The sequence below is a fragment of the Salminus brasiliensis genome, chromosome 13 (assembly GCF_030463535.1).
Source record: "Salminus brasiliensis chromosome 13, fSalBra1.hap2, whole genome shotgun sequence".
Classification (NCBI taxonomy): Eukaryota; Metazoa; Chordata; class Actinopteri; order Characiformes; family Bryconidae; genus Salminus; species Salminus brasiliensis.
In genome coordinates, this window is record NC_132890.1 from 33,655,539 (window position 1) to 33,683,494 (window position 27,956).

At 43.5% G+C, this 27,956-nt stretch overlaps 2 protein-coding genes across 3 annotated transcripts in view; one reads left to right on the forward strand and one right to left on the reverse strand.

Moving 5' to 3' along the window:
* veph1 (ventricular zone expressed PH domain-containing 1) overlaps positions 1-6,938 on the reverse strand; it is a 140,946-nt gene extending 134,008 nt beyond the window's left edge. For both annotated transcript variants that reach the window (XR_011980813.1, XM_072695722.1), the window contains exon 1: positions 6,811-6,938. The gene's annotated coding sequence lies outside the window, so the exon portion shown is untranslated. The remainder of the gene's footprint in view (positions 1-6,810) is intronic.
* Positions 6,939-12,476: 5,538 nt separating this feature from the next.
* On the forward strand, positions 12,477-27,956 carry lbhl (LBH regulator of WNT signaling pathway, like). Its single transcript, XM_072695239.1, has 4 exons — positions 12,477-12,798; positions 21,992-22,073; positions 24,239-24,527; positions 25,234-27,956. The coding sequence occupies exons 1-4, from the start codon at positions 12,746-12,748 to the stop codon at positions 25,302-25,304; spliced, it is 495 nt and encodes a 164-aa protein (XP_072551340.1). The 5' UTR covers positions 12,477-12,745; the 3' UTR covers positions 25,305-27,956.

The window sequence follows — 27,956 nt, forward strand, 5'->3', positions numbered from 1 at the left end:
ATGCTGTGCTGCCCCAAAAAAACAGAAACACTAGTTTACTTAAGTTAAAGCAGCAGTCCTTAAGTTTTTTTTAATTGACAGCAGTTGGAACCTGAAAACAGACCATAATATCTGACCTTTACTGAAACGCTCTGTTTTACCAGCGGGAGAACCGGAGAACCGCTCGCTCGCCTTCCTCTGTTTATAAACCAGCACTGAAGAACCCATTCAGAACCGAGTGGAGGCTAGCGCTAATGCTAACACACACACACACACACACATGCTATAGAAACCCCAAATCACACACAGCACATTCACCCACTATAAACCAGTTATTACACACCAGTAGACCAACAACAACCACAGATACCAGTCCAGACTGTGTACCACTACACACTTAGTGATCAGACTGCAGTGTTGTAAAGGAGCTGGGAGCTGATTGGTCAGGGAGGAGAGTCAGACTAGATTAGAAGATATTAAACACTATAAAACATCATTTTAAGAAAAATCTTGACTGAACTAAATCAGTCAGTCCAGAAAGTCTGATTATAGAAACTGATCCTGAAAATAAAGAGATTTTATTGAATCCATTAATCAGCACAAAAACACAAAGATCGGATCGGTATTGGCTGATGCTCAGCATTAAGAGACTCGGATCGGGTCGGCTGAGTTGGCTTTTTTCTTGCTACACAGGTACGCTATTTGTCTTTGGTTATCATTGCTGTGGATTTTGTGGGCACCTGTGTTACAGTGTAGTACAGTACAGTCATTTTACCTGTATAGAAAATCAGCCAATCTGCAATGATTGCAATGATGCCACAGGCTCAGTGCAATTACACATTCTCACCACAGAGGTCGCCAAATCGCCAAATCCCCGAAACTTACGGACTACCGCTTTCCCAAAGTTACGTAATGCAGTTAGCAGTGCTCTGAACCGCTATTACTCCTTAATACACATCAATGGAGCATCGCAATAATTTTAAAGCTGATATTTTAAGGTAAAAAGACTACATATTGTTGCTTTAACCGTTAAAAGCTGTGTTTCGTGAGTCTTGACTACACTAAACCCTGCATAATGTATTCATTTTTAGCAAATAACACATATATAACTATGTAAAAAGGACTGCTGGTTAAACTTAGGCTAGTTTAAGCTTCCCAACACTAAATCAAGAAAATACATACTAAAATTAAATATTCAAATAATTTCAGCTAGCTTACCAAAGACGCATACACACACACATACATACACACACACACACGCACTTCTCTGTGATTGACTTGTGTGTGTGTTCTTTAAAAAAAAAAAAACAACAACAGCAGCAAGGCCACTGGATTTAGGCTCTTCAACAATCAGCCAGTTCCAATTAATCACCAGGTTACAGCTCAGCAATCTCAGGAATGCAGCCTTTACACACTCGCACACACTCACACACACAGGGTATTTAGCACATGGGCTCAGCCTGCCTCTGGTAAATACTTAACCATGTGGACCCGTACCAACCTGCCAGCGGAGCACAATGAGAGAGCGAGCGAGCGACATTACGAGAGAGAAAGAGAGAGAGAGGGAGAAACACTGACTCCATTGTGTAACGACTCCCGTCCCATACCTCAGTAATAAGCACCTGTTGAACACAGGCCCAGTCATGGAGACAGGTAGGAAGGCCTAGGGGTGAGTATTAAGGGCAGGGGGAGCATCTCTTACTTACCATACACACACACATACACACACACACACATATAACCCAGTCACAGCACATAGTCTGCAGTCAGAGACTGTGGGTTGGGAGTGGGATCCTCTCCAGACTGGCTTTCATACACACAATCAAAGAGAGGCTTTGTGTTCGCAGAGTGGAGAGGGAGTCTACAAGCCCCATTCACACACGGCCTTACCATAACAATCCCATCCTAGCATTATTCAGCTCTGCCTACACAGCCAGACACAAACATCATCACCACCATCACTCAGCAGAAAGGTCCAGCCTAATTCTGTTTTAGTCTGGGGGATCATTTTCCTAAGCATCTCTCAAGTAAAAATATCATCCTGTTATACGGGGTCCCTCTTTTAAATTAGCTTAGCATAATATAATAACCCTAAAGGCCACATGCAGGCCTGGACAGCTCTTTTGAGATGATATAGACTTAAGGCCCTATTTTAGCGATGTTTTGGCTGTCAAGCTTGATTTAGGGGACGTGTCGGTGTGTCTTTGCTATGGTAACGACGGGAGAAGTAAACCTTGCGCAGCTCGAAACGCACAAAAGTCATGTACTGAGTCTCTTAATGAATCATGGGTGTGTTTTTTTGGGCGTAACCTGCAGCAAAAAACCAATCAGCGCGTCTCTCGCAGTCCCTTTATGAGCCAGGTGCGGTCCGTCTGAATTTGGAGGGTTGCTATTTCAGTGGTGTAGAGCGTGAGGGGGGTACGAGCGTCGGGCTGCACGCACCTGTGTTGACAATTCACTGCCAAGATAGCAACGAATGTCTGACTAGGCTGTTTTCAGTCAGTGGAGCTCCTGCCGTGTTTTTCGCGGCCAAGATATACAGCAATACTCCAGAAACTGACCTGAACACCCCTCATTTCGAGACCACCGCACCCATCGGCCTAAATATATTCGTGAGCACCGTAGGCGGAAGGTATGAAAATAGACTGCTGGTGGGGTGATGAGCATCGGGACTTGCCTTATGCAGGGTGTGAGATAGGGTCCATAGAGTTATATACATTATATGGATTATAATATATATAGTGCACTATATGGACAAGCAGTCTGTGCACAGTTGAAAGCAATGTGGGCAGCGTCCAGTTAGTAAATAATATAAATTAATATATAAATTAATATATGTGCATATATACTGTATGTATATATGTGTATATGTGGCGTATATACATACTGTACAGATACTGGGCAGGTCTGACGCCACCTTTCTGTAGATACGCTAACGTTAAAGCAGCTGTAATTCTAAAAAAAAAAAAAAATCTTTGGACAAAAGTATTGGGACACCTGCTCATTCCTTGTTTCTTCCTAAATCAAGGGTATCAAAAAGAGCTGATCCTGCTTTTGCTGGAGTAACTGTTTCTACTGTCCAGGGAGGAAGACTTTCTACTAGATTTCGGAGGAACATTGCTGTGAGGATCTCATTGCATTCAGTGGAAAGTGCGTTAGTGAAATCAGGATGCTGAATGATGATCACCACCATACCTCACCTCCAACTCCCCTAGATGGAGCACTACCATCCATCATTCCACTGCTCTTCCACTGCTCCACAGCTCAATTCTGGGGGGCTTTTTACCCCTCTAGCTCACGCATGGCATTAGGCATGGTGGCTAGGTTGATGTTTACCTGCCCCAGAGAGTCCTATTCTGTTGGCAATAGGGGACTCTCTACAGGGACTAGACAGGCTGTGGGTGTGCAAAGTAGCTGAATGAATTCATTACATGCAGTGTCTACAAAGATTTGGACATATTATCCAAAGAGCATCTCTGAGGCCTTCAGAAACTCCTATTACTGCTGTTGGTGGCGAGTGGACAGGTTGAGATGTGGACTGCACATTCTTTAACACACACCCACAACCCTGTACCTGGCACACCGACCGAACTCCTTCAGATTTAACTGGCTCACTTTTGGTCACGAATTGGGTCATGTTGTGACATAACCGCACCGTTTACACCTCATTATCTCTTTGATTATGCACCCAGCGCTCAAAGCAGCAGCTGTAGGGAACTTTGCACGCAGCGCCGGCGTTGCTATGTAAAAATCATAGCTAATGGAAAGCTGCGGAATTGCACCAAAAATAGCCCGCCGAGCACTTCCTTCCCGGGCAGCGGCTTTGCAGTGGATTGCATGTTGCATTATTTATGGTTTGCAGCATTGCAGCTGCGGCTCGGGAGAGGACAGACGACGGCAGACGTGCAGGGGGCTGTCGGAGGCGCTTCTGTGCCCTGACTGGGAACACACACGCACACACTCTCCAAGGAGTCTCCGCTGTGACCTCTAAGATGCAAGGCCTGCATGGAGAGGAGTAAGGAGGCAGGGCATGTAGGACTCAGACACACACACACACACACACACACACGGGATGGTGTTAGTTTTGGGAAGAATGAAAAAAAAAAGTAGTACCATCAGACATCTGGGCGTCTCAGAGAGCATAAATGGCTAGGCTCTCTCTCAGAGTGGGGTGGGTTGGATGGCCCTCCCTCTCCCCCCTTTACTCAGCATAATGCTAGCCAGTGCACAGGTGTCTGTTAGCTGACATTACAGGATAGGCAGTTAGGCCCCATCCATGTGAATCCAGATATATACTAAATTAAATATTAAACATAAATTAAATATATTAAAAATAATAAAATAAAACGGTAGCTTTTTTGCTGATTTTAAGCTTAAGCTGTTTGATAACAAAGTAAAGTCTTTATAGTTACACAAGGTTTATTCTGCAGACTGCACTTAGGTCTGTTTTGGACGTTATGCTACCAGAGCCCCCGATGTATCACAAATTGGCTGTAGAACAACAAGCGGGACCCCACAAGCGAGCGCAGAGTTAAAATAGTGTCTATTTGACCATTTGTCCAGGATCTTCCTTTAACCCCCTAAAAAGCCAATGACCCGAAAGTGTTATTACCAGAGAATAGCCCCACCAGTCTGTACGGAAGCCCCCGTAGTTACTGAGTAATTGTAGTGTGTAATAAGCCTTGGAGCGTTAAGGGGTTAGTATGGGAAAGTAAGCGTACCTATATGTTCCTATTTATCTACAGCTAACAGGGTTTGGCCAATAGAGAGACGCTAGCAGTACTGCTGCTGAGGGCTGACTGTTTCTTTGAGTCACATTAAGGCAGAAAATCAGATGTGAGTCACTTCAGCCTGGTAATGTGAACATAGCCTTGGTGTTCTCCTCCAGCTCTGCTCATCGACCCAGTGACAATGTTGCTTTAGCGGCACTTCACTGGGCGATAATGAAAATCTGCTTAGGGCCCCATAAAGGCTTGGGCCGGCCCTGCATGCACACTAGTGAGCAGTGAGCATTCAGGGACCTGGAGCGTTGGGCAGCCCCTGCTGCGGTGCCCGGGGAGCCGGGAGGGTGAAGGGCCTTGCTCAAGGGCGCGACAGCCCGGGTATTGAACCCACAACCCTGTCATCAATAGACCGGGGCTCTACCTGCTGAGCCACCCCAACACTAAACTGACTTTTTGAAAGTTTCATCAATAAAAAATCTACTCTTTTGACATAATGAGTGTGTTAACATGGCTGAAATCTCAGATCCCCACATCCCATCATCATCATCATCATCACCATAATGCGGAAGCCCATTTCCCAAGCATAGGTTCCACCTGGAAATGCAAGCTGTAAGCAAGTAAAGTGTGGATTTGCATGGTATTATGGGAATTGTAGTGTATTTACGGGTATCGCTATGGGCCCTAAGTGGAACAAACTAACTGTCTCAGAAATTGTGTCAAATTGTGTCTTATTCACTACATAGTGCACTACCTAGGGGTTTTGCCATTTTCTAGTGGTGTCCGAAAACGTAGCGCTGAATTATTGGGTCAAAGCACTGTAACAATCCCACAATGCACTGCTGGGGCCTGCAAGGGTAGCCAGATTCCATGCTGGCCCCACATATGGATGCCCACCAGGGTGAGTGATGGGACAACAATGGGTTAAACATGTGCCCCATCTCAGTTGCACACTGGCACTGAAATGAAGGTGGGTTGTAACAATGGAGCCCATTTGGGAAGCCCACCTGGATCCCAGATGCAACACACGCACAAACACACTGAAAGCGCATGCCCACCTTAAACCCACCTTGAACCCACCTGGACCCCACCTAACCCACGTTCCACCCATGCAAACCCTGCATGAGCATGCTGGCTGGGCCCTAACATGACCTACACAGACGTCCAGTGTAAGTGACCTCATGCAATTCAGCAGTGAACGTTCGATTCAGTTCACCGAACCGATTCTTTCGAACGGATTCGAAAGAATCTGACTCGTTTAACTTAATTTTTCTCGTGCATAATATAGAAAAGCAACATTCCCATGCAACGTCCTACAGACGCGCGAGCTAATACACGGGACGTGCACGTGCACGTGCAAAAGCACTTTTCTTAATATGAAGCGAGCCTGTTGTGCAGTGTGCAATGGCTAAGATGCGTGTGCAAGCCTGCCGGCAGGTGGTTTAGGGGTCGTGGAAGTGACCACAGAGCCACTGAGCATCGAAGCGTTTCATTATGCACATTCCGATGCAACATTCCCATACAGGAGCACACTGAAGACGACCTGTGCATGCAGAGGGTTGCAAAAACAACACATTCCTGAGGTTTACACGAACACCCACAAACTTACTGAGATTATACAGCTGAAGAGGGCAACCATGCAAACTGGCAACCATGCAAATCTGCAAATACGACCCAATAAATGATGCAATTGCAAATCCACTGTGCTGTGATATAATAATTATAATAATAACAATAATAACTGTATCAAATCCAGCCGCACGTGCAAAATGCATGGGGGATCCACGTTTTGCGCGCGAGCCTGCAGGTGGTTTTGGGGTCGTGGACGCGGTCACTGAGCATCAAAGGCGTTCACCAACACTTGGTGCTACAAAACAAAGCTGCAACAGTAAACGATAGATTGCGCGCGCGCGCGCACACCGAACAGCACGCCTGGCTTATGGTATCCGACCTCTCCTCGCGCCTGCCCCCGTTAGCTTCCACTGGGAAGGCAGCTGCGCCGGGAATGAGGGAGCAACACTGTTTCTAGGGGAGGCAGACTCCGGCGGAGTGACCCGGTCCTCTCCAGCGGCTCCTGCTTCGTTCCCTTCAAGACGTCAAGGTCACTCACCCCTGTCCGGCCGGCCAGATCCGCACGCGAAGACCTGACTGGAGAAATAGGTGAATTTAGTCCTTTCAGAATGGCCGGAACAGCACGAGACTCTCCTCTGATGGTCCAACTTCTCCCCCAGGACGAGTTTCTCGTATTTCCAGTCACTTGTGAGCTGGACTCGAGGCGCCCCCGTGTGGCAGGTGGCGACATCGCTTCTAGCAACAGGTGCAGTTTTTAACTAGGACCTGTAGTAATGTGGTGTGGTACAGCATTATGCCCAAAAGTATCTGGACAGGTCTTCTGATTGTTCATCCTATTGAGGCCTTGAGAATTTTTTATTTTATTATTTATTAGCCACTTTATTGTTTTGTATTTAGTTATTCAGTATCCACTATGAATTAGTCAGTATCCACTAAGAATTATTTGGTATTTACAGTGAATTATTAATTGTCCCCTATGAATTATTTGGTATTTACAGTAAATTATTAATTGTCCACTATGAATTAGTCATTACCTACTATGAATTATTTGGTATTTACAGTGAATTATTAATTGTCCACTATGAATTATTTGGTATTTACAGTAAATTATTAATTGTCCACTATGAATTATTTGGTATTTACAGTGAATTATTAATTGTCAACTATGAATTATTTGGTATTTACAGTAAATTATTAATTGTCCACTATGAATTAGTCAGTAACCACTATGAATTATTTGGTATTTACAGTAAATTATTAATTGTCCACTATGAATTAGTCAGTAACCACTATGAATTATTTGGTATTTACAGTAAATTATTAATTGTCCACTATGAATTATTTGGTATTTACAGTGCATTATTAATTGTCCACTATGAATTATTTGGTATTTACAGTGAATTATTAATTGTCCCCTATGAATTATTTGGTATTTACAGTGAATTATTAATTGTCCACTATGAATTAGTCAGTAACCACTATGAATTATTTGGTATTTACAGTGAATTATTAATTGTCCACTATGAATTAGTCAGTAACCACTATGAATTATTTGGTATTTACAGTGCATTATTAATTGTCCACTATGAATTATTTGGTATTTACAGTGAATTATTAATTGTCCCCTATGAATTATTTGGTATTTACAGTGAATTATTAATTGTCCACTATGAATTAGTCAGTAACCACTATGAATTATTTGGTATTTACAGTAAATTATTAATTGTCCACTATGAATTAGTCATTACCTACTATGAATTATTTGGTATTTACAGTGAATTATTAATTGTCCACTATGAATTATTTGGTATTTACAGTGAATTATTAATTAAACTAACTATGAATTAGTCAACCAGTATGAATTGTTCAGTATTTACTATAAAATATTTAATTACCACTATGAATTACTCCGTAATATGTAATTTATGTCACTTGTCAAGGTCAAGGAGACGGCAAATATGGGCCCACATACATCCATTTCCGCATAATCGGTGTGAAATGTGGTGTAAAATGTTATTATTCAGAGTTCCCCTTTACGCTACACCACTTGTTGACAGAGGCATTCATTGGCACACACAGCTTGTATAATCTCTATAGGAAAGCATTGCCAGTAGAATGGAGGGCTCTGGAGTTGCCACACATGAGTGTAAGGTCACCATGCCCAAGGCCAAGTGTGGGGTAGAGGGATATTAAGAGTCAGTGAAAGGGCCCAGCCTGGGTTGTACACTGGCCCCTTCTAGGCCCCGTGTGAAATTAAGATGGGTTGTAACAATGGGAAGGCCAACTGGGTCACAGAAACAACACGTGTACAAACCCACTAAGAGCCCATGCCCACCTGGAACCCAGCTGGAACCCACCCAGCCCACAGTCCACCCACGTGAGCCCTGCATGGGCATGTTGGCTGGGCCCTAACGTTGCCTACACAGATGTTCAGTGTTCAAGTGAGCAACAATTAAAATTATGCTGGTATTCCTCAACTCACCTTCAAGGCTGGCTGCTCAACAATTCATTGTAGTTCCTTGAGCTACCAGATGGTGGCAGTAATGGTACAAGTATTGCACAGATGTAGATATAGACTCTGATTCTGATTGTCTGACTGAGATCATCATATAAACTGAAAATGCTTATTTTCTACTTTACTATTATTATTATTATTATTATTATTATTATTATTCTTTTTAACATTCCTTTTTAATATTTTTCCTATTTTGGACAAAAGTATTGGGACACCTGCTCATTCTTTGTTTCTTCTGAAATCAAGGGCATTAAAAAGAGATGATCCTGCTCTTGTTGGAGTAACTGTGATCTCCAGGAAAGAAGGCTTCCTACTAGATTTTGGAGAAGCATTGCTGTGAGAATTTGATTGCAATCAGCAACAAGAGTGTTAATGAGGTCAGGATGTTGGATGATGATCACCACCACATCTCATTATTCCCAACTCCCCCACTGCTCCACAGTGCCTCAATGCTGGGGGGCTTTACACCCCTCTAGCCCACGCCTGGCAGTAGGCAGCAGCATGGGGCTAATAGATGCCATGCTGTGTGTGTGTGTGTGAGTGTGTTTGCATATCTATGTCAGCAATGGGTGCAACTTAAAGTAGCTGAATGCATTGATTAGAAGGGGTGTCCACATACATTTGGACATATAGTGTATTGATACAGTACATCCTGCCAATTTATAACCTTTTGTGTGAGGAGGCTTGTAGAGGTAGGCTTCTGGGTCCTACCACGACCACCGTGATTTTATTCCAGGTCATTTTGGAGCATTTCTATTGGTTCGTTTAGATAGAAACTAAAAACGAACGATTGTTATTCATTGGCCAGTAGCGATATGTACTGTATATACTGTACAAATGATAGTTCTCCACCTCCTGTGAAATGGGACGAGCTGTGCTAATGTCCAGAGAGCTCAGCTTGGAGGCCTGATGGGTTTTTATTACTGAAGCTACTGTGCTGGGGTGGCTCTGCATAAGCCCGAGCCATATTAATTGTACTGGCTTATGGGCTAATGCTCTCCGTCAAATGTAAAGAACAGCACAAATGTTCAGCGTTACGTGATCTGTCTCTTTATCTAAAAATAACCCGGCGGCATTTTTCTCCCTGTGCTTCAGACCCAGCATTAGAGCTCTAAATCCTACTGCTGGAGCCCATCTGTCTCCGACAGGGAACGCTGATCTGGGATCAGCTCATCACTTGCCATATTGCCTTAATTAGGTTCATCCATGCAGCAGCTGACTCGAGATCAGCGCTCTTCCTCAGAGGAGCTCTGACACACACTTCCCAGGTGTAACTCGGGGGAAGTGGGTTAAGCCCCAGTGGCACGTGGGCCTAGCAGGACAATAGGTGGAGGGCAGTAAGGATTACAGGGTGTAGGTGTGTGGTCAAGCACTCTGCAGTGTCTCCCAGCATCAAGGGACCCGTACTCTTTGTCTATGGCCGATTCTCAGACTTGCTTGAACCCGCTCCGATCAGAGTTGTTGTAGAAGCAAGGCTAGAGCATTGGCAAACACGGTGGGCCCTGGGCACCAGACAGCGAGGGGCCGGTTTATCATGCTCCATGAGTTCATTTGGTTGATGAGCATCAGTAGTTGCCTAACCTGATAACAGTGATACTCCTGAAGTAGAACTCAGGTGTCTCATATCTGAGTTTTCTCAGTGTTGGAGTCAGTATTAGAGTCAGGTTGGATCACTGTTGGAGTCAGTATTAGAGTAAGTGTTGAGTCAGTGTTTAATCAGTGATGAGTCAGTGTTTATTCATTGTTGGAGTCGGTTTTGGAGTCAGTTTTGGAGTCTGTGTTGGAGTCAGTGTTTATTCATTGTTGGAGTCGGTTTTGGAGTGTGTATTGAAGTCAGTGCTAAAGTCCTTGAGTCAGTGTTGTCCTTGAGTCAGTGTTGGAGTTACTGTTTAATCAGAGTTGGAGTCAGTATTGGAGTCAAGTTGGATCACTGTTGGAGTCAGTATTAGAGTAAGTGTTCAGTCAGTTTTTATTCAGTATTGGAGTTTGTATTGGAGTCAGTGTTGAAGTCAGTGTTTAGTAAATATTGGAGTCAATGTTTAATCAGTGTTGGAGTCGGTATTGGAGTCAGTTTTGGAGTCAGTATTGGAGTGTGTATTGAAGTCAGTGTTAAAGTCCTTGTTAGAGTCAGTGTTTCATCAGTGTTGGAGTAAGTGTTGAGTCAGTTTTTGTTCCGTGTAGGAGAGTGTATTGGAGTCAGTGTTGAGGGCAGTGTTTAGTAAATATTGGAGTTGGTGTTAAATCAGTGTTGAAGTCGGTGTTGGAGTCAGTGTTTAGTAAATGTTTGAGACAGTGCTTAATTAGTGTTGGAGTCGTCGTCAATTTTGGAGCCAGTGTTGAAGTCGGTGTTGGAGTAGGTGCTAAAATCAGTGTTGGAGTCAGTGTTTAGTCAATATTGGAGTCAGTGTTTAGTGAGTACTGGAGTCAGTGTTTGATCAGTGTTGGAGTCAGTGTTTAGTGAATATTGGATTCAGTATTTAGTGAGTATTGGAGTCAGTGTTTGATCAGTATTGTAGTCAGTGTTTAGTGAATATTGGAGTCAGTGTTTAGTGAGTACTGGAGTCAGTGTTTGATCAGTGTTGGAGTCAGTGTTTAGTGAATATTGGAGTCAGTGTTTGATCAGTGTTGGAGTCAGTGTTTAGTGAATATTGGAGTCAGTATTTGATCAGTGTTGGAGTCAGTGTTTAGTGAATATTGGAGTCAGTGTTTGATCAGTGTTGGAGTCAGTGTTTAGTGAATATTGGATTCAGTGTTTAGTGAGTATTAGAGTCAGTGTTTAGTGACTATTGGAGTCAGTATTTGATCAGTGTTGTAGTCAGTGTTTAGTGAATATTGGAGGCAGTGTTTGATCAGTGTTGGAGTCAGTGTTTAGTGAATATTGGATTCAGTGTTTAGTGAGTATTGGAGTCAGTGTTTAGTGAGTATTGGAGTCAGTGTTTAGTGAGTATTGGAGTCAGTATTTGATCAGTGTTGGAGTCAGTGTTTAGTGAATATTGGAGTCAGTGTTTAGTGAGTATTGGAGTCAGTGTTTGATCAGTGTTGGAGTCAGTGTTTGATCAGTGTCGGAGTCAGTGTTTAGTGAATATTGGAGTCAGTGTTTAGTGAGTACTGGAGTCAGTGTTTGATCAGTGTTGGAGTCAGTGTTTGATCAGTGTTGGAGTCAGTGTTTAGTGAATATTGGAGTCAGTGTTTAGTGAGTACTGGAGTCAGTGTTTGATCAGTGTTGGAGTCAGTGTTTGATCAGTGTTGGAGTCAGTATTTAGTGAATATTGGAGTCAGTGTTTAGTGAGTACTGGAGTCAGTGTTTGATCAGTGTTGGAGTCAGTGTTTAGTGAATATTGGAGGCAGTGTTTGATCAGTGTTGGAGTCAGTGTTTAGTGAATATTGGAGTCAGTGTTTGATCAACGTTGGAGTCAGTGTTGGAGTCAGTGAGTGCAGCACTCTTCCAGCAGGGCGGCGCTGTTACTTTGACGTCATCAGCCACGGCTCTAATCGACACAGACACTAATCCAGCTCCTCGACAAAGCCCTTCTGCTAAGAGAGAGAGAGAGACGGGGTGAGAGAGCAAGAGAGAGAGCGAGAGAGAGAGAGAGAGAGAGAGAGAGAGAGAGAGAGAGAGAGAGAGAGAGAGAGAGGTGAGAGAGCGAGAGGGGAGGGGCTGAAAGAGAGAGAGAGGGATGAATGGAAAAAAGAGTGTCAGATGTTGTTAGCTTGAGGAAGAGCAGCCCGGTATTCTTCTTCGGGACAGTTTCATAGGGATATTGTGGACGTACCGCTCGGACATTGCAGCTCTGACCTCCAGCCACTGATTCTTTTGCTGACCTCCCTGCGGTGCTCCCGGTCCAGCCCACCACGCCCTGCCGCTGGCCCGGCCAGCGCCCTGGAGAGCCAGAGCCCCTCGCTGGGGCCTATAGAGGGGGAGAGCTGTGGGAGCTGCCCCCCTCTGGCCCCAATCATCATGCCCTGCATAGACTGCAACAGTCCAGGGGATGCATGCATCTCAACGGATGGGTAAGGGAGCGCCATGCACTTCTGCTGGGCTTGAAATATGGTGGTATTAATGGAGAATAGAGAAGTCTGTAAAGGTGGTGGCTGTTGCTTATTTGTGGATATGTGGAGGTCAGAAAGAGCAGGGGTGTGAAGAGCCCTAAAAGTCTTGGAAATTAGGTAATAGTGTTGGTAGTAATACGTTCACCAGTGCTTTGCGGTCCCAGCCTGAGTGTGCACACTAATTTAAAGAGCTACAATGGATGGAAATTCAACCAAGCCCTACAAATACACCGTCAACCATAGCTTAGTGTCTCCATAGAGTTGCAGTTTTGGAATTGCAATGATTTCTGCGACTGTTCTTAAGAGCCTGGAATGACTTTTTCAGATTTGCTTTCTTTTATAAGTTTATTGGGCATCTTCTACAAATATGACCAAATCCGCTAGGCCAAAAACACACATACAGCACACCTAATAATTGGTAACCCTAAATCAGCCTCCTTTGATATCTGTCTGGCTCAGCATCTTTGAGATATTTGAGCTCTCTCCAGGGAAGAATTGGCAGAATCACTTTAGAGTACAGTCGACATGTTCTCAATAAGATTGAGGTCATGGTGGCCCAGCAGTCTACCATTGCCTAAAACCCTTAACCCTAAGCCATGCCGCTTTGCCATCAGCAGTCAGAGTCAGAGAGAGCACAGTCCACTTTCTCTGGGCGGGTAGATGGCGCTCTCTCCTATTACCACTCTCAAGGCGATGGTGGCGTCTATTAGCTGGTGCAGTGAAGCTGGGGGCTTACCTGGCGCCGTCCTCCGAGCGTGTCGGCTGCCTGGCGGTGCTGCAGTGGTGGCAGTTGTATTGATTCATCGGAGTAGACATGTGTTAAGAGCACTGGAGAATTCAACACACCTGGCTCTAATATTCGGATGCCCCTGAAGGCCTTCATTATGTGGATCAGGGATGTTAGGTTCAAATTGCAGCCAAGCTCTGCTGGGTGGCAGATCTTCCTAATCAGGATTGTGTGTAGCAGCAAATTCTGACTATCTGTGGGCCTCTAGAAATTGAGATTGATCAGACTAGGCTGCATTTCTCCTGTCCTCGCCTGTCCAACGTTGATGAGTCTGTGCCCACTGCAGCCTCAGCTTTCTGTTCTTTCGGCGTGGTCTTCTGCTGTTGTGCCCATCCGCCTCAGGGTTGATGTGCATTCTGAGATGCTTTTCTGCTCACCACAGCTGTACAGAGTGATTATCTGAGTTACTGTAGCCTTTCTGTCAGCTCCAACCAGACTGGCTATTCTCCATTGACTTCTGATCTCTGAGGGGTGTTGGAATTGACCCCTTAAAGAATTCGTTTGGATCAATACCTCATAAAAACTTCAGGGGTGACATCTCATCAAATACATTTTGAGTGCATAAATTGTTCATTTCTATGATGATAAACCTAGTGTATCTACATTATATGTCCAAATGTTTGTGGACACCCCTTCTAATGACTGCATTCAGCTGCTTAAACTTGCACCTATTGCTGACACGCTTGTCTCGTCCCTGTAGAGAAGTATTATCAATAGAATAGGACTCTCTGGAGCAGATCAACATCATGAACCTATTGGCACCATGCTACCTAATGCCAGGCGTGGGCTAGAGGGGTATAAACCCCCCAGCTTTGAGCTGTGGAGCAGTTGGAATGATGGATAGTGCTCCATCCAGGACTTTTGGGATCTGGGAGACAGTGACAAGTGATCATGACAGTGATCATCCAACGTCCTCACCTCACTTAGGGTCTTGTCACTGAATGCAGTGCAAGTTACTCTTTTTAATACTTTCGGTATCAGAGGAAATGGATGACCAGGTGTCCCAATACTTTTGTCCATTTAGTGTTTTATAAAAAGAATTATACAGAAGGTTGTGAAGTTAGCTGCTAGACTAGCAGCTGTACTCTGCCAGGCCAAATGCACATTAGACGTGGGCACTACCTGACTCGTACCCATGGGTTTGATGGAGATAGAGGGGGAGAGAGAGACGATGACATAGAGAAGAAGAGGGACAGTTCATATGTGACACAGAGAGGGGAGAGCAAGCATGCAAAATAGAGAGACACATAGAGTGTGATGGAGTGAGAAAGAGAGAGTGACCCAAAAAATCTTCCTTAATTTCAAAGAGTGGACCGGTCTTGCATCATTTGGGACCTTATGGGAAAACCCATCCAACATGGCTATGCAGGCAGTGTGAGTATCTACAGTAGATCAGTAGTGCAGGGTTAGGGGTGGGTCATGTCACCTTCATTTATGTTTTTTTATGATAATTATGGATTAAAAAATGGCATTAGGCAATCAAAACTGCATCTCTCAACTGAATATAAATCAGAAAATACACAAAGCTAGTTCCTCTGATAATAATAATAATACAGCTTGTATATTGAATAAGAATATTGTCATTCTTTTCATCTAGTTTTACATATTGTTGGATGCGGAGAGAATTATCTGGACTTCACTTACAGGACATTGCGACACGCCCAGAACATACACAGAGACTCCTCCCACCCTCACCACGGACTGATCTTGCTGCTGGCCTCGGGAAAGAGGTTTCATAGTATTCAATGCAGAACAGCCAGGTTCAGTAACAGCTTCTTTCCACATACCGTAAGACTGCTGAACCCATTCTTTTTGATTACCCTGGTACAATATACTATACATATGTTGAGCACTCCATACCTAGGAGTTCCAGTGCAATAAATGGTAACTTATATACATATGAATATTTTACTACACCTGTATATAACAAAAACGCTGTATTACTGCTGCTGCTGTTGACCTCATAACTACCTCGAGCCAATGCAACCAAATTGCGTTCTTATGCACACTGAATGACAAAAATGTCTAAAAACTAAAGTCTAAACTACTGTATGTAGGCTGTTCTCTATACATCAGACCAAATCTGCACCCCTGATACAGTATATATACACACATCAGCCATAACATTAGTACAACCAATGCCTAATATCAATATCAGTAGGTCCCCCTTATGGTGCCCCAACAGTTCTGAGCATTGAAGCCATGAACTCCACAAGACCTCTGAAAGTGTCCTGTGGTGTCTGGGAGTCCTGTAAGTTGTGATGTGGGTGAGGCCTCCATGAGCATCAGTGAGCCTTAGGTGCCCATGACCTGGTGGCTGGTTCACAGGTGGTTCCTTTTTTGGACCTGCAAAAAACCCCACAACCCACGACATCCTGGAGCAGAGTTTCCGTCCCAACACAGAGTTAAACACGCCGCCACACACACATACACACACACACACACACACACCTCAGTGTCCCCAATCCTCATGCTAGTGAGCGAGTAGCTCGTGTGATCGAGAGCAGCACGGTGAGCTTGTTAATGACTTTACCAGTGACAGCAGGAAGGCCAGGCTGGATTACCCAGCGCCCTGTTTCATCACTGGCGTCACACAGCCCTGCGGGGATCAGTCACAGATGCAGGTGACATACATAGAATGTGATAGTGAGGACGGTACTGATTTACAAGGCAGGGTTTTTTTTACTTCCAGATGTTGCGTATTGAGACAACAGGGGGGTAAATCTCTGAGCTCCTGCTGGTTTGCCTGGACGTTTTCAATTCTACCACAATTTAATTATTGATTTTTGTTTTATATAATACATTTAGTTGAAAGTAACACTATAGAATGAAACCCCTTTTTAAACATTTGAAGAATGGACCAATAGAAACAGTCCAAAATGACACATTATGAGTCATTAAAGCCCATGCTCAAATTTGTGTCACAGACCTTTAAAAGATGAGGGAAGTTCCTCACAGCACTTTTTGTATTCAAACTTTAACTTTAAAATATTGATGTCACAGGTCATGTGACCTCTTTATCACAATAAGAAGAAACACCAAAGAGCTGCTCAAATCATTTGACTGATTGAGTGATTTTGAATAACATTTAAAACTGAATCCAGGCCCTTATGGTTAAAATTAAGATTTTACTTCGTCCTTTATAGGTTCTGTTATAGAGCTCCAGGTCCCGCTGTGACCCGAGCATCACCCAGGTACGAATCCTGCTGCCCTCAGCAGCCAGAGTCTGAGAGAGCACAAGTGACCTTGCTCTCTCTTAGTGGGTAGATGCCTCTCTCTTTCCCCCCTACATCACTTCAGTGTGATTCTAGCCAATGCATCAGAGCTGGGTACCAGGCACTTTCCTCCGAGCGCGTTGGTTGGCTGGTTGCGCATGTGTCCCATATGTGATGGGGGAGAGTAGGTTGGGTAATTGGTAATCTAAATTTGGGGAGTTTTTTTTTATTAACTCCAAATAAATAAATATAAAGTAAATAAATACAAAATAAATAAATAATAATAAGAGTTCTGGTCTGTTTTTACTGGTTTATTCTTATATACGTATGTACTATTATATAACATATCGTATATAAGACACGTTAACATTCCTACATTCGACGTCTCTTTATTCTACATTTTTATTAATAACATATGAAATATTGTCTGCCGTCGGCACCATTATTGTCATTTTCAGTCAGAATTTGAATAGCGGCCCGTTTTACCATCATTCTTCTTACTACCGTGTTTCTTATATGGGATCACTCAGCGTCTAAACTCTCTGGCCTCCATTAAAGCTGAAGTGCACTTCTACCGTGAGGTCCCAGCCGAGCTGACCGTACATGCACGTCTTAAAACCAGCGTGCTTTCTGCTCGCTAAAAATAAACAGCCTTAGAGTTTTGAAAGACCTGCTTTACTTCATTCGTTTCCTGAGATGGGTCAATATGGCCTGCGTGTTTTCCCTTGCATGAGTTCAGTTTCACCACTGTCCTGTGTCACTTAGCTGTTAGTGGTTTGGGTGAGACTCCCTTGGGTGCAGGATGCACATGTATATATGCAGTATACAGTGTCGGGAGAAAAAACGCCTCTTAATCTCTGCCCAGCTCCTCCGGAGGACATTAACAGATTTGAAACAGGATGAAAAAAGCCTCATTCTCTGCCGCTGACACACACACACACACACACACACACACACACACATCCTTCCATCCCCATTGGCATTGTTCCACTCCTCATCTAAAGAACATGATGCACGATTAATCTTCTGAGGCCGTGTCGGCCAATTGTAAGTATTTTTGGTGCCTGTTCCCGATGCTGCCTCAGAGACTCCAGACCGCAGTGGCCTGAAGAGATCCAGCTCAGAGAGATTTCTGAATCCGAATGGTTGAACTGTGAGCTCGTCTCCACCAACAAACTACATCACCCGTTTTCTACCCAAGCTTGAGTCCAGCTACAGTTCTGACTGACCTCTGTAGCTGATGTGATTATTATTATCATTATTTTTATCAGTTATCAGTGATGGAAACAGGCTGTACGTTGCTCACTGCTCACTGTTTATGTACAGTATATTCAGTATATAATCAAATCCAATTTATTTGTATAGATTTTTACAACTGTTGTTGTCACTAAGCAGCTTCACGCAATCAGTAATTAGTAAAAGACACACACAAAAAAGATAAATCAATAACATATGTCAGGCTGATGCCGATATCTGATATTTTTCATGCACTTATCTGCCGGGACAAGTTATTTGTTTTGTCCTTGAGATAAAAAATAAATAAATTGTACAAATTGATCAATAAAAAAAATAAAAACATGAGATCACAAGGAAAATGTGATTGTGTGAAAAATGTCTAACTGTACAAAAATAAAAATCAAATGATCACATGAGAAAAAGAATCTGTGATCACATTAAATAAATGATTGTGAAATAGATGTGATTGATACTAAAAACAAAACCTTGATCAAAAGAAAACACAAAAAACAAAAAATGATCATATGTGAAAAAATGTGATCACATGACAAATAAATCTGTGATCACATGAAATAAATGATTGTGGAAAAAACGTGATTGATAAAAATGTAAAAAAATAAAAATAAAAATAGATCCCAAGAAAAAATATGATAATATAATAATAATAAGATTTGAAAATGTGATCATGTGTGAAAAATTCTGAGCCATGTAAAAATGTGTAACAAATGTGATCATGTAAAAACTGTGAACTGTGATCACAAGGTCAAACTGTGATTGTGTGAAAAATGTTTAACTGTGAAAAAACAACAAATTATCATATGTGATCATGTGGTCCGTAGACACCTCACATGTGATACATCCTAAATTTATGAAATATGGGGTTCTGTAAGTACAGTTCCCTTTAAGAACTGCTGACTGAGTATCTCCGCCAGTCGGATTGGGAACTGAGATGTTGTTGGCTTTTGAGTCAGCAAATGAAAATGACGTAAAAGTAAAATGCAGAGTAGGCTCTTCACTAACTCTCAGGCTGAAGTAGAGATCCACACTGGAGTGCAAGTCACTGAGTAACTGTAACTGCTGACCTCTCATGTTTGGGGTTTGGATTGGAGTCATGATTAGGGGTAGGTTGAGGTTTTGGACTGGGGTTAGATTTATAGCTACAGTGGGTTTTAGGTTTAGAGTGAGGGACCCTTTAACCCTTTAAAGCCTGAACCATTAAATAATTAACCAGAAAATGTATATTATTATTATATTATATTAAAATAATGACATTTATAATTATAATTTAAACTGGATTGATTATTTGATATTCTGATATATATATACATACACATATGAAGATCCTTGAGGACCTTTTGGAGGTTTTTAGTTTGAAACTGAAACTGTGGAGGAACCTCTTAAGATGCTTTGAGGAACCTTCAAAGTACCTTTTTTTTAAAAGACCTTTTGTTGAAGGTTCCTCAAAGCCCCCTAAGAGGTTCCTCCACAGTTTCAAATTAAAGAACCTTCCAGGGACTCCAAGTGGCGGAGGAGACCTTACCCTCCTAGTGTCGGAAGCATTGCTAGTGAACCTCTTCAGATTCTTTGAGGAACCTTCAAAGTACCTTTTTCTTCTAAAGAACTTTTCTTGAAGGTTCCTCAAGGTTTTTCAAGAGGTTCCTCCATAGTATCAAATTAAAGAACCTTCAAACGTCCCTTAAGGATCTTATACTTTCAACAGTGTAGCACTAGCAATGCTCCCGACACTAGGAGGGTAAGGTCTCCTCCGATACACGTGAAGCCAGCCAGCACCTCTTTCCAAACTGCAGTCGATGCCGGACCATTGCCGGGCAGCAAACATGCTCGGAGGAAAGCTGACAGACGCCTGTGTCCGCCAACATCACATTAAGAGTGAGATTAAGGGAAGAGAGCGCCATCTACCCACCTGCAGAGAGCACAGGCTATCGTGCTGATGGTGAAATGATATAGCTCAGGATCACGACCCCTGGGCCAAAGTGGTAGCACATTAGTGGCTGAGCCACTCAGAGCCCCTGGAATGACTTATTTTTGACAGTGTACAGCACTATGGAAAGCAATGTGTGCTGGTGAACTGACCACTCACCAGAGGGCCAGTTTATCTTCTTTAGATTGTAAAAAAAAAGAGGAATCGAGTGCAATTCCCCATGTTTCCTCAATCTGGCTGTAATGAAAATGACTATGGGTGGTGTGTAATCCATTTTGGTATGATTAGTCCCTAGCGCTATATGTAATCCAGCCCCCCTGGAGCTCAGGAGAGTCATGCATAGAGATTAGACTCAGGTCAGCTGGGACTGCTTAGGCCAACTTAAGCTGACCATCGACAGCCGTGATTCTTGCCTCAATGAGGACAAAATGTTTACTCCCTCCCCTGCCAAGGTCTGTACATAGACCCACACTTCAATTGCTTGCTACCACTAAAGGGACAGAAGTATTGAGACACTTGATCACTCACTGCTTCTTCTGAAATCAAGGGTATTAAAAAAGTATCTGGAGTCTCCACTGTCCAGGGAAGAAGACTAGACTTTCTACTACTAGATTTTCTTGGTGCTCTTGGGGGCCCCCTGGTGGCGCTCAGGCTCTAAGCGGCCGCATAATTCGAGTATACCTTGGGCCGACTCTGGGTGCACTGTTCTAGTGTGCAGCAACACCTGCACAAATATGACATTCATGGAAGAAGATGCTTCATCAGCCATCAGAGGAGAATCTTTCCTGCTTCCTTACTTCAAAATTCAGCATTTTGAAAGAGGTCCTGCAGACTTCCATGTTTTTTTGGCCCCAATGAGCAAAGTATTGTTGATCAAATAAAGGTGCAGAATTCCATGAAAAGAGCACCTTTCCAATTGTTAAGCTCAGGGAAAGATCGATCATGCTTTGGGCTTGTGTTGCAGCCAGTGGCACAGGGCAAGTTTTTAAGAAGAATGATCCAATGAAATACCAGCGAATTCTGAAAGCAAAACCCTTTCATCTGTAAAAATGTGAAAAGAGGATGAGCTTCTACAGCAGGATAATGATCCCAAATAGACCAAACAATCCACAACTGACTTCCTCAAGAGGTGCATGCTGACGGTTTAGCCATAATGACAATAATGAGGATTTTTTGATGGTAGCTGGACATTGTACACGCCTAAACACGGCCGTGTGATTGGCCTTGAACACACCTGGGTCCACGTAAGTGACTTGTCACAGTCCCCTCTGACCTAAACATCATCGAAAATCATCTATGCATAGACCTCAAACGAGCAGTACAGCAGGACGGTCCAGGAATGGGTGCAAAAATCCCCCAAACAACAACGGAAAGACTCTCAGCCACCTCGAAAAAAGCGTCTACAAGCCGTAAGACTGGCCGAAGTGAGGGGGTTTGGGGGTTGCTAAGGACTGACCATACTGTGTGTTTCCTGTTTTGTTATTTTGAAACTGTAAAAGATGGGAAACGGCCGCTCTGCCCATTTCAGCTCCATCTGTTTTGTTGCTCAATGTAAAATGCAGTGGAATGTGGGCCAGGGCGGCTTTTTAGGAGCGGCGTGTGCTTCCTGCAGTCTTCGCTAAACTAGTAGAGAGCAAAGAAGTGGGTCATAACTGTGCAGGTAGATCAGGATGTGTGAAATTGAGTGTGTGTGTGTGTGTGTGTGTGTGTGTGTGAATGAAGAGAAACAGAGGATTACAGTGAACAGAGTTAAAGTGAGACAGAAGCAGAGATAGCAAGCATTTGTTGCGCACTGTCTCCTGTGTGTGATGTAACGGGCGCCATTCCAATTCTGTCATTACAGTATTAGTGTAAAGTACACACACACACACACATTCACACACACACACACACACACATTCACACACACTCTGTAAACAGTCCTGATTCTCTCCCCTCAAATCCTCATTTATTTATATATTTTTGTGGGAACAGATGTGTGGAGGACCTGAGGGCCGAGGACTCAGCCATGTATGAAATCCCACTGCAGAGGAAGGGGGACAGGCTGCCCTTTCAGGTAAACTACACACAGTGAGGTTGGGGCGAGGGGGTGGGGGGGTGATGAGACCCCCTAACTCGCAGTCTCTCTCCTTCTGCCTCACACACATGCTCACATCATTAACATACAGCAAAGGCCTTGGCCTGGCTCACCCCACACATGGTATTTTCATAAATCCCAGATTAGTAGCATGTATTTCTGGCTGGTGTCATGAAATGTCATTAGTTCAGACCATGCCTCCAGCTTGATGATGGTTTGGGAGAAGACTGTAAGAGTAGGTTGGGAACTCAAAATACTTTGGGCTGGAGTTTGGGTGGCTTCTGCTTGGGGAGGGAAGCCAGTGCCCCCTCTGATATGAGGAGCCAGGAATGATGGATGACAGGGTTTAAAGGGATGTGTGGGGGAGGACCTGTCATAGACACATGAACAAGGTAGAGATGGTGTTTGTGGGACGTTAGATTTGGGATGTTTCCTGTCAAACAGCTTCTCACTCAATACCTGTCTGGACCTGTGATGAGAACCCAGTATTATAGCTTTTCACATACACGTCCCCCTTTGCTCTAAGCTCTACCAGCAGCAGGTCAGCACTCGGCCCTGACCCCGCTCTGTAACTTTACGTGGTCTGACAGACACTCGGTGGCTGAGCTGCTCTCTGTGAGCTGTTCCTCCTAAACTCTTCCACTGTTCAATAATAACACCACTCACAGCTGATGGAGGAAGATCTAGGAGGGAGGAAATTTCACCAGCTGACTTGGTGCTGTTGTGCAGCGGTGTCTCCTATTACATACAGAACCACGCTGGAGTTCAGTGAGCTCTTTAGAACCTCCCGTTCTTTCACTAATGTGTGTAAGAAAGGCAGACTGCAGGACTAGGCAGGGGCTTAATTTTATATACATGTGGCAATGGGACTGAATGAAACACTTAAATGCAGGAATTAAGAGGTGTGTCCCAATACTTTTGTCCAGATAGTGTATCTATCCATCCATTCACACATCAGTTTGATCATTCATCTGTCCATTCATTCATTCATTCATTCATTCATTCATCCATCCAAGCACCATCTATCCATATGTTGATCCATTTATTTATTTATTTATTTATTTATTTATCATCTTATCATCTATTCACTCCTTAGTTCGATCACCCATCCATCCATTCATCCATCCATTCACCCACATATCCATTCTTCCATCCACCCATCTGTCCACCCATCCATCCATCCATCCATCCATCCATAGATCTGTCCATTCATTCATTCATTCATTCATTCATTCATTCATCCACCCATTCATCCATCCATCCACCCACATATCCATTCTTCCATCCACCCATCTGTCCACCCATCCATCCATCCATCCATAGATCTGTCCATTCATTCATTCATTCATCCACCCATTCATTCATCCTTGCATCCACCCATCTGTCCATTTATCAATCCATCCATCCGCCCGTCTATCCATCTGTTGATCCATTTATTTATTTATTTATTTATCTTCTGTCCACCCATCCATCCATAGATCTGTCCATTTATTCATTCATTCATTCATTCATTCATCCACCCATCCATCCGTCCATCCACCCACATATCCATTCTTCCATCCACCCATCTGTCCATTAATCCATCCATCTATCTGCCTGTCTATCCATCTGTTGATCCATTTATTTATTTATTTTATCATCTGTCCACACATCTATCCATCCATCCATAGATCTGTCCATCCATTCATTCATTAATTCATCCACCCATCCATCCATCTATCCACCCACATATCCATCCTTCCATTCACCCATCTGTCCATCCATCCATCCACCCATCTATCCATCAGTTGATCCATTTATTTATTTGTTTATTTATTTATCACCTGTCCATCCATCCATCTATCCATAGATTTGTCCATCCATTTATTCATTCATTCATCCACCCACCCATCCATCTATCCACCCACATATCCATCCTTCCATCCACATCCACTTATCTGTCCATGTATCCATCCATTCAGCCAACTATCCATCTGTTGATACGTTTATTTATTTATTTATTAATTATTAATTATTGATCTATCTCCGTCCATCCTTCTGTCCACCCATTCGTCCTTCAATTTATCATTTATCCAACCAATCATCCATCCATCTCGTTGCACTTTCCTCCATGCTCACTATCACGTCTCGCGCTCTTCCTGCAGATCTTCCCGGACCCTGTGGGGGCGGTGCTGGGTTCAGACAGCTCTCTGGTCTGTGTTGAGCAGGGGAAGGAGCGGCTGCCCTCCATCGTGGTGGAGCCCACAGACGTGAGCGAGGTGGAGAGTGGCGAGCTGCGCTGGCCCCCAGAGCAGGAGGACTATGAGGAGGATGAGGACCTGTTCCTGGAGCAGTGTATCCCACCCGCCAACATCGCAGACTGGGGAGAAGAGGAGGAGGAGCAGGAGGAGTCCTCCATCATTATCAACCAGCAACAGGGAACGTCTCTTTTAGGTGGGCCAAGATGGGTTCCCAGTCCTACTGTTGAACAGTCAGTGTTGAACTATTGACTATTTACTATTATTATTATTATAATTATATTATTATTATTATTATTATAAGGGCTTCCTCCACATTACTCTTTAGTGCTTAGTAGAGCTCCTTCTGCTGTTAAGACCTGCTGCAAAGGTGATGCTCAGCCAGGCAACAGCTTCTGGCAGCAGCGTTCCTGAGAAATCTTCACCCATTCCTCATGGGCAGTGGCCTCCAGATCACTAATAATCATGGGTTTGATGCTACAACCTCCTTCATCAAATCCCACCAAAGATTTTCTATGGGATTAAAGTCCCATAAGATGACTGTGACGACAACTCCAGAATCTTCCAGGACTTCTTCTGAAACCAAGCATACTTGAGGTATGCTTAGGGTCATTGTCCTGTAGGAAGGCCCAATGATGCCAAAGCTTCAGCTTCCTTACAGAAGGCCTGAGGAAGCAAAGCAGCCCTAGAGTATCACTGAGCAACGGCCATGCTTCACTGTAGTCAGGGTGTTCCAGACCTAAAGCTGATTCATAGGCCCAAAAAGGTCCAGCTTTGGGTCTTTCAGGAATTTTCACTATGTTTGCAAGGTATTAGAACAGTTCTCCTGAACTCTGGTCATGATGACGAAAGTTCCTTGTTCAACTGAACTCTCACGCCCCTCCCATCTTTCTTTTCTACAGATTTTCAGTCTGATGATTTTAGGGATGAAACCCCGACTCTGCCTCCTGAGAATGCTCCAGCACTCAACTAATCAGCTGCACCATCTTCTCCTTCAGTTTTAACCCCGATGAAACCTGGGACACCCATTACCAGCATCCCCAGCCAAGAGAGACCCTGTTGGTCCGTACCGCTAAAAGGAAACTCTCCTGAATAGTCAGAAGCTGGACTATGAATAATGTACGACACTATGCAACAACTAGTGATGTCTTCAATCTGTAGCACTGTGGCTGAAGATGTCAGTGCAGTGCAGCTATGATGTTCTAGGTCCTAGTACAGGGTTTATGCCATACAATCAGCTTCTCCTTATTCAATTCCATTTAACCGGATAGGGGACTGGTTTTCCTAATCCACTAAGATAGGCCCAGTTAACCTATGTCGTAGCTTCAGAGACAGGAACGTACTGTCAATGCTAGATTTAAAGGGCCCATATCATGGGAATACCTCGGTCTGATCCGAAATGTATCCAGGCCATACAGTCGAGTTCGCATATGGAACCTAAGCTGCAGGAACTCCTTTCCATTGAGCCTGGCTGCTTTTTGAATAAGACACAATACAGGAAAGCCAATCAGAACAGAGGCCATTTACATACATCACACTTAAAGGCATGGTAACAAATAACAACCTGTTTAAGTGATAAAGAGGATTCTAGTGAGGTTCAAAGGAAGGAGGTTTGAAAATGTTCATAATAAATTAATTCTGATGTTTTTTTTGGTACATACACCAATCAGCCATAACATTAGCACCACTGACAGGTAAAGAGAGGAGCATTGATTATCTTTATCTATAGTGCTGTCATGGGGTGGGATCTACCTATTTGGCAGCAAGTGAACAGTCAGTTCTTGAAGGTGATGAAGGTGTTAAAAGCAGGAAAAATGAGGATTCTGAAGAATCTGAGAAACTGACCAAACAATCTGGGTCAGAACATCTCCAAAACATCAGGCAGGTCTTGTGGGTTTTTTTTCTGGTATGCTGTGGTAAGTACCAGAAGTGGTCCAAGAAAGGACAACCCGTGAACCGACGACAGGGTCATGGGCTCCTAAGGGTCACTGACACAATCCATGAAGGCCCACTTAAAGGATTTGCTGCTAACATCTTGGTACCAGATGACACAGGACAGCTTCTGAGGTCTTGTGGAGTCCATACCTCAAATGGTCAGATCTGTTGTGGTGGCACAAGGGGAAAATCCTCAGTATTAGGCAGGTGGTGTTAACGTTATGCCTGATCAGTGTGAACCCACACAAATGTCATAAGTCAACCTCAGGGAAAGGAAAGTTACAATACACACCCTTTAAACCTCGACATATATCTACAAACACTGTGCACTGTTTTAGCATAACATTTTACTTAGATGTATAGCTAGCTCTTTTTAAAAATGAAGAAAGCTACCAGCACCAAGTCAGTAACAGATACTGTTCTGCTGAAGTACCAAATGTTTACCCTTCCACTTTTCCTTATCTATTGTAGTAGCAATTGTAGTAGCATTGTTAAACAGAGTTCTAGTGACTAGCTAGCAATGTGATAGACTTAATAAGTTAGGAGTCTGGCTGTTGTAGAGCCGTCTAATCACTGTGGGATGTTGCAAAGAAAACGCTAGGCTATGTAGGCTGTAGTCAGAGGTGTCAGATCCAAGTCCAGAGAGTAAAAATCCAGCCCAGGATTTTGCACAGCCATCCAGGCAACAAAATCCTGGGGTGGATTTTTACTTTCTGGGCCTGGATCTGATCATTAGGCTTAGCTACAAGGCTATCAAGGCAGTTGGAACAAAATACTGGGGTGGATTTTTAATTTCTGGGCCTGGATCTGATGATTCTAGGCTGAGCTGCAAGGCTATCAAGGCAAAACAAAAATCCTGGGGTGGAGTATTTACTGCAGCAGAGCCATTCAGGCAGTTGGAACAAAATCCTGGGTTGGATTTTTACCTTCTGGGCCTGGATCTGATCATTTAAGGCTTAGCTGCAGCAGAGCTATCCAGGCAGTTGGACAAAAATCCTGGGGTGGATTTGTAGTGCAGTGGAGCCATCCAGACATTTGGAACATCCAGGAAGTTTTACTGGGTAAAATAAATCCTGGATAAAACTCCTGGATTTGGACTTTCTGGGCCTGGATCTGATCATTTAAAGCTTAGCTGCAGCAGAGCTATCCAGGCAGACCTGGATTTGACACCTTTGGCTGTAGCTGATGTTAAAAAAAGTTTAAAGCCAGCAGATCACACTACACTGCTTTGTGGTATTATAGGATGTGGCTTTTCTGACACAGAATGTTGGCTAAGATGTGGTCAAAGGTGACAAATTTGACTATTCAGTGTTTTTAGAGGCTATTTCTGCTGTCTGTTTTCCTTCCATTGTAACCATCGAGTGTCAGCTTGCAGCTGCTGTTCCTCTTTCACAGGGTGCATTGTTTGGGGTATGGCGTAATGGTTGCTGACACATTAAAACCTTCAGTCCTTTCTATTCTGATACTTCTACAACTCAGGCACATGTGAACATGTGACCCCTGCATTACTTAAAATAGTCAGTATTAAATGATTGCCTGTTGCTAAATGAATTATTAATACTACCATAATAATGCATTATCTGTTATTAAAGGGGCCGTCAACTTATTTTGTTCATTAATTTCTTCGTGCTTTTAGCAGTGAGAACCTGCATGAATGTAATATTGGCTGTAAATAAAGGACAAAGTTGTA

Bases quoted from the DNA above. Each gene is read 5' to 3' on its own strand.
- lbhl (XM_072695239.1), top strand. From the start codon at position 12,746: ATGCCCTGCATAGACTGCAACAGTCCAGGGGATGCATGCATCTCAACG. The intron at 12,799-21,991 runs GTAAGGGAGCGC...TTGTGGGAACAG, and splicing joins GCATGCATCTCAACGGATGG to ATGTGTGGAGGACCTGAGGG. The intron at 22,074-24,238 runs GTAAACTACACA...CTCTTCCTGCAG, and splicing joins GGGACAGGCTGCCCTTTCAG to ATCTTCCCGGACCCTGTGGG.